This window comes from Amborella trichopoda, chromosome 2 (assembly GCF_054954075.1).
Source record: "Amborella trichopoda isolate Santa Cruz 75 chromosome 2, AtrichopodaSantaCruz75HAP2 v2.0, whole genome shotgun sequence".
Taxonomy (NCBI): domain Eukaryota; kingdom Viridiplantae; phylum Streptophyta; class Magnoliopsida; order Amborellales; family Amborellaceae; genus Amborella; species Amborella trichopoda.
In genome coordinates this window covers 68643538-68650728 of record NC_142337.1, presented here as the reverse complement: position 1 = coordinate 68650728, position 7191 = coordinate 68643538, and the positions used below count along the sequence as shown (strand labels likewise).

Sequence of the window (7191 nt, the reverse complement as noted above, 5' to 3'; positions counted from 1 at the left end):
TTGCATTCGAAGGTCGAATCCCCTTGGGCATGTGTTGCATTCGAATCCCCTTGGGCATGTGTTGCATTCGAATCCCCTTGGGCATGTGTTGCATTTTTGTTGTGTATATGGTGGTTGGTATAAATATAAATATTTTTGTTGTGTGTATAGTAGTTGGTATAAATATAAAATATTTTGTAAATGATATAAAAGATATAAAAAAATGAAAAAATTAATTTTTTATATAACAGTTAATTTTTGTTGTATATAGTAGTATAATTATTTTTGTAAATAATATGAAAGGTATAAAAAAAATAAAAAAAAAAAGTTTATTCTATTTGAAATCTCCATCTTTCTACTAACAATCTCTTTTATTAAATTTATTATAGAAACCAAAAAAAATAAATTTTTGAAAAATTGAAGAGTTATTTCCAAAATTTTTATGCATTTTATTAATTTTTACATTGATAACCAAATCTTTTATTTTATTTATAAATTTTTACATTATAAATCATGTAATGTACTATTTTTCTTACAGTTGTCAATAATACATTTTAAATTAGATAATATTATAAAATATTTTTAATTTGTTATTATTTATCTAATAAAATAATTATAAAATGTAAACTAATAATTATAATTTCAGTATATAATATTATAATTTGTGAGGTTGTAATAGTTTTGGATTATAGTTAGTTAGGCTGCAATAGTTTGGGTTTTTTTAGCGGATTAGGGTTTTTCGCTAAAAGGAGATTTTAATGGCCATTCTTTTATTGATTAGTCTACTCTTTATAATAGTCCATATATAATTATATATTTTATCTTTGATAATTCTATGATTTTTCTTTTATGTGATGCCAATTTAATAGTTAAAATAAGTTTATACAGGGAAAGAGCATCTCAATATTCACAAATTGATAACAAAAAAGAAATTTAATAATGTAGTACCCTCATTTTTTATTGGATTCCTAAAAAACAACATTTATAATGAATTTTAATAATTTTTTCGGATTTTTTTGAAGCTTTAATCCGACTGATTCAGTCGATTCTCGATTCGGATTATCGATTTGTCGATCCGGGTCACCGATCCGCTTTTTAAACCATTGGTTTAGACACATAGTTTGAAATAAAATTTTTCGACTGTTATGAAAGCTTTTTTGAAAATCTAAATAATTAAAAGTGAGGTGTAACATCTTTGTACCAAAAATAAATGGTCGCATATCATACATATTATAATTACCAATTTACCATAGCATCATAATATATGCGAGTTCATATAGACACGACATGGATCCACTATCTCCCATCGTCCCAAAGGGGGATGGATGGTGGATGCGCACGCCTCAAATTATGCACACTGTGAGCATAGATTTGGTACATACTACGAATCGGGAGATGCCGACAATTCCTTGTGTTGTGGGTCCCCCTTTTTTATTTTCCTTTGAAAAGAAACTGCTTTCATATTTGGACCGAATAAGAATTGTTGTCGTGAAAAGCGAAATCCAAATAAGGTTGTACAACTCAAGAAAAGAAAGTGCATAAATAAATGAAGTTGGTGTGGAAATGAAAGTGGGATTTGCAAAAGAGCATGAATTCTCAGCTCCTTCTTTGGCTTTCAGTCACCAATTTCCAACGGGCAAAATGCTCAAAGTGTATGATATTCTCGGAGGATTATCAGCACTTAGATCTTATCTTGAATCAATAAAGATAATGGATTCTGACATTCAAAAAAAGAAAAGGAATAAAGATAATGAATTCATCAGATTGAGATCTAGAAAGAATGGTCCTGCCCATTTAATAACTTGCCTAGACTTGGAGCAAATGTTCAATCAAAATAGAAGGTCGGTCCTCTTTATACCAAAGCCTTCTATATACGAATTCTTACCACTTTTGTCTTGGCCTCTTCGCGGATATAACCTGGTCCCTCATCTCTCTAATGTTAACACGAGCCGTTTAGGGAGCTGTTTATAATATAAATAGGTACCAAACTGCGCTTTCCCCAAACCAATTTTTGCAAACTCTGTCGGTCCAACTTGGAATCGGCTGGTCAAATCGGAATCGGGCACTGGCTGATCCACTTTTGATCAGTTTTGGTGGTCTGGTGGGTATTAACAAATTTAAAAATAAATATATAAAATCTCAAAAAATAAAGAATTTATTTGTAATGTGTTTTTGAATGTTTTTTTATCATTTGGGCAAAGTTTGTACGCCATGAGTACTTATTTTTTTATTTTTCCATTTTTTTTGAAAACATTTCACCATACCCCGGGGCACAATCTATTTTTTAAAATCCATTTTTTTTATTATTTTTCAACTTCATTTAGATGTGTTTTATTCAATCATGTTTTTAATATACCTTATATATATATATATATATTTTCAGATTTTTATTTATTTTTTAACACTTTTTGGGCCGGCTAAGACCTGCATGGTTAGGGTGGTGGAACCGGTTACTCGGACTTGGCCCTAACTGGATTCCAAGGCTGGTTTGTTTTTTTTAACCCTGCCCAAAAACAAAGTATGATTGATTTGATAATAAGTGAGCCAGCTCGTAACCAATGGTAAGCAGTTAGGGTCTAAAATGCTTCCGGTCTCGTCTAGTTCCATCGAGTTTTCTTAATTTTTATTTTTAAAGCAAAAGCACCCTCGAGAACCGGAGAGTCGAAACCACCGATTCAGTTATATTCTTTATAATGAATGGAATGCAAATCAAAAAAAAAAACGCTTAGAAAGGACAATTAAGAAGATAAAATGTCTCCGTTTGATATGCTCCGAAAAGGAAAATAACAAAATCAAAACAACGATTATTCAGTAGTATGAAATAAAAGGAAATTATATGAAACTATTGGAGGTTTTAGACATGGTTTCACAACCCCAGCCTAGTACTTGGACTTCATTTAACGTTCCTCCGTACCCAAAATGTTGCTATTAATGGGGAGGGTTTACTGTGATTTCCATATCAGTCACATTAGACCTCACAATGCAATCTGAAAAAAGAAAAGAAAATATGCAAATGCATACACAAAATCTTAGAATGAATGAGGCGTGCGTAAAGTTCCAAGTTATTTTTCTTCTGAAAAATTAGTTGAGCAGTATAGACCTTGTGGAAACCTTACAATTATACACTTTCCAAGCAAGAAAATGTTTTCATTAACAAACCATCCTTGCCTTTCCATTTTTCAATTCATCTTGCCCACTATAATTGTACCCCAAGGACATTGAATAAATCAACATAAAATAAGCAAATGACGTTTTGTCGAAATTGACCTAAAAATATCAACTATTTAACGTTTCACCCACTTATTAAGCAAACCAACAATGTGTATGTATACATTTAACAGTATCAGATGAGGAGAAACAAACGGAATCATACGTCAGTACACAGATTGAAATGGTTTGTAATATCATTGAAAACATTCTCACAATTTGATACATAAACTAACTCCAAAAGTAGAAAGAAAGTGTTTTGCATGTCTCCCTTAATATGATGGGGTTGTTACACATCTACATTTGAGCTCATATGGGTGATCCAAAATGATATTAAAAAAAAAAAAAAAAAAAAAATTATATATATATATTGGATATGGATGATCTCAGAAGACATTCGTCGGAAAAATATGTATGAATATATCTAACATGCCAAAAAAAGAGTCCCTCCTTTTTTGGGCAAAACTCTTGTATGTTGCTCACTCCTTTTGCCCGTTTTTATTTTCATACATACGCCTTCCTCTTGGAGGGATTGGGTCTCTTGTAAATTAACATTTAGGGAGATCGGGGGGAGGAGGTAAGAGGGACTGGTTTGGGCCTTTGCCGTTATCCACCACGAAAGCCATCTTCAGCCCCCATGTGGTGTGAATTTCTAAGTGGCAATGCATGAACCACACTCCTGTGCACAAACATTTAGACATCAACATCCAAACTGATCAGTAGTAATTAGGAAGAGAGAATAAGAAGTCTCTGTGTGTGAGGTTGGGGGAGAGGGAGAGAGAGGAAATGAAAAAACTGAGAGTGTTGAGCAGAGAAGGGAACCTGGATTGTCAGCTATGAACCTGAAAGCGGTCCATCCCCCGGAAGGCAGACCGACAGTGTTCCTCTCGACGGGGTCCACCAGATTGAACTTGGCGGGGTCCTTCTTGGGGTCGAAGTTTCCGATGCCCCTTCCGACCACGAAGAAGTTGAAGCCATGGAGGTGGACAGGGTGGTTCTCAGGAGAAATGAAGCCCGTGTCCTGGAGCACGACCTGCACGCTGGAATTGAAGGGGAGCCTGTACAACCGGGTTCCGTTGGAGAGGACAATGCTCGTGTTCTGTGGGGTCGGGTTCTGGGTGTAGTTGAAGGGGGTGGGGGGTTTGGCGGGGAAGTCATCTGTGAAGACACCGGAGATGTTGAAGTAGTGGGCTTGGAGGAGGTTGAAGGTCGGCATCACAAAGCTGATGTTGTTCATGGCTGCCAGGACCCTGCTACCATTGTTCGCGGTGCAGGTGGGACAGGGGAAAATACCCAACCCGACGGTGATGAAGAGGGAGTGGTCCACACGGCTGTGGCGCGGAAGGCTCGAGCTTGGTGGCTTCTTGAGGCTGCGGAGGGAGTCCATGAATTTGGAAGCGACGGGTGTGGCATTGAGAGGGGGAAGTGAGACGAATGTTGTGCTCACAGAGGAAGAGGAAGGGGTGTCTGTGTAGTGGAGAAGGGCAGTGGCAGTGGCATTGTCGACAGCGATGGGGGCATCCATGAAGGGACTTGCAGCAGCAATGTAGCGGCCTCCTGACTTATCGGCCTTGAGGAGGACATTGGTGGTCTGGCCAGGAGCTATGAGTACCGTTGTGGTGGTGAATGGCTTGTTGTACGTGGCGTCGACCTCCACAACGGTGAGGGGATGGCCAGCCACACCAAAGAAGAGCTCCTCATTGAGTGCAGCATTGATGATTCTCAGCAGATACGTCTTCCCGCTCTCCACCTCCAATTTGAAGCCACCTCCTCCTGCGTCCATGCATGCAACAGTAGATGAGCAACGGCAAAAGGCAGAGAGGAGAGAAGGAAAAAGGATGGGTTACCTTGTGAAGAGCAGTTGGATAAGGGGCCAGGATGGCCGTTAATGGTGTGGGCATCAGAGACGTTCGGCGCCGCACCAGACTTCATGGCGGTATTTATCACTGCTTCGACATCTGAATTCCACCATTCCGCTGCAAAATTTGTTTGCACCAACTTTGAAGATGGAGAGGATGAAGGAGAAAAAAAAAGGCGAAGTTGCAGTTCATGAAATGTAGATGGCCTTACCGAGAATGACGACGACTTCCTTGTGGGGTTTGGGGAAGGGGTAAGGGACACCACGCTTGGGAAGGATGACAATGGCGCCGTGGACGGTGGCGCGTAGCCAGAGGATGTGAGCGTGCCATAGCAATGTGCCCCTCTGACCAGTGATGGTGAAGTTGTATGTGTAGGTTTGGCCGGTCTGGATGGGGCACTGTGTAATGTAAGCCGGCCCATCTGCCCAACCAGTCCGCACCTGCCGAATCCCATGCCTGCATACATGCACGTCCACTCATTGCAAGCTAAGCTAGCTATTGCTCTTTCTAATTCACTTCATTTATCTTTTACTACATAAATGTAAATGTCGTGAGAAAAAGAAAAATGTGTTGAAAGAGTGCAGAGTAGTTACCAATGGATGGACAAGTTGTATTTGACGTGGTTTACGACCTTGACGAGCACATTGTCGCCTTCCCTTGCGTACACAGTCGGCCCCGGGAAACCGCCGTTCACCGTCACGATGGGCTTCGTCTGACACAGCCTCGTTGTATTCTTGACCACAACCTGTCATCACCATACATTTTTTTTTCTTCTCTTCTCAAACTCCTTCACCCACTGAATTTAAAAATAAAGAAAAGTAGAGCACTCACATTAAACTTGTAATGGCGAACTCTGCATTCAACCAGAGCAGGAAGCAAACATGCCACCAGAAGGAGGGTCCGAACCACCCTAGACTCCATTTCTCTCGCTCTCTCTCTCTCTCTCTCTCTCTCTCTCTCTCTCTCTTGGTGTCGTGTTGTTTTTCCTTCAACCCCTCTCTTCCTCTCCTCTCCTCTTTATCGTGTATAGAGCAGGTGCTGTAGCGGGACAAGCTCATCTCACCATTATAAAGTGACCCTTTGTTGGAACTCAGTATCTGGAAAGAGGGTTTGGGTGCGCCGTCCTTTTTAAGCAGTTAGGTAAGGTGAGAGGAGTCTTGAAAAATAAGAAGCAAAGGAGGTGGGGGTGCTTTTTTTTCTCCTTCCTTCTTTTTATTTATTTTTTTGTTTATTTGTCCCTTCTGTATTTTTACTTCCTACTATTATTATTGTGTGCTGGTTACATAAAAGTTGGTATTGGTGTTATATGTTAAACGTCCCAAACAAACGCACACGCTGCATATTCAAGACTGGTTTATTTATCTCAATTTCCTTTGAAATTTGGCTATCTTCTGTTAAATCGTGGTGTTGGGTGTTGCCATTCAGAAATTCTTATTCAAACAAACGTGGCATGTAAGAAAAAAAAAAGAAAAAAAAAAAAGATGATGAGATGTTTTCTGTTTTATTTTATTTCCTTTTGTGGTTGGGGTAAATGTAAGTAGGGTTAACTTGATTCTAACCTAAGCTACGCAGTGGGTAGAAGCTCGCCATTCGACAGCAACCTATTTGTTTGCTGGCTATAAAACCCATTATTTAATGCCATATATATTATTATTTAATGGGGAATAATAAAATTTAGTATTGTGCCTTGAGAAAATGTAAACAGCCGTACTCCTTTTCTTGGCCTATACATGTGTTCCACACTGTTATCTTGACAATCTTATCAAAGACATAGGCCTTCTAATCTTATCAAATTAAGTAGTGATCCAGAGAATGTGATCCACCAATATAAAATAATAGTCTCTCTCCAACACCGGCCATTGAAAACAAAACTCCAAAGATTAGGTTTTCTCACAATTATTTTCTATAAATAAGCCATTATCTTTTAACATGGAAGGCTATTCATTTTATTTGGGAAGGAAAAAAAATTAACCAAAAAAATACAATAAATTTGCTTATTTTCGTAGATGGGAAGAAAAGCAGTTGAAGTTGGTGATATGAGGGAGTCACACGTTGTGGTCCACTTCACTCATTGCTGTGGTCCAGCAATAAAGATACCGCCAAATAGAGATTCACTTCTTTGGAAGGTGGGTGCTAAAAAAAAAAG

At 38.4% G+C, this 7191-nt stretch overlaps 1 protein-coding gene across 1 annotated transcript; it reads right to left on the bottom strand.

Annotated features, from left to right (window-relative positions):
• Window positions 1–3363: 3363 nt before the first annotated feature.
• IRX12 (Laccase/Diphenol oxidase family protein) lies at window positions 3364–6342 on the bottom strand. Its single transcript, XM_006840207.4, has 6 exons — window positions 5877–6342; window positions 5639–5790; window positions 5257–5501; window positions 5034–5162; window positions 4009–4959; window positions 3364–3865 (listed from the first exon to the last, which is right to left on the bottom strand). Exons 1-6 carry the CDS (start codon window positions 5964–5966, stop codon window positions 3735–3737), a joined length of 1698 nt encoding a protein of 565 aa, XP_006840270.1. The 5' UTR covers window positions 5967–6342; the 3' UTR covers window positions 3364–3734.
• Window positions 6343–7191: the final 849 nt, after the last annotated feature.

What these genes read in the sequence shown, in the direction of transcription:
- IRX12 (XM_006840207.4), bottom strand. Translation starts at nt 5,966, where the DNA reads ATGGAGTCTAGGGTGGTTCGGACCCTCCTTCTGGTGGCATGTTTGCTT. An exon ending in GGAAGTCGTCGTCATTCTCG is followed by an intron (nt 5,163 to 5,256) that starts GTAAGGCCATCT and finishes CAAATTTTGCAG; the next exon opens with CGGAATGGTGGAATTCAGAT. An exon ending in ATCCAACTGCTCTTCACAAG is followed by an intron (nt 4,960 to 5,033) that starts GTAACCCATCCT and finishes GCATGGACGCAG; the next exon opens with GAGGAGGTGGCTTCAAATTG.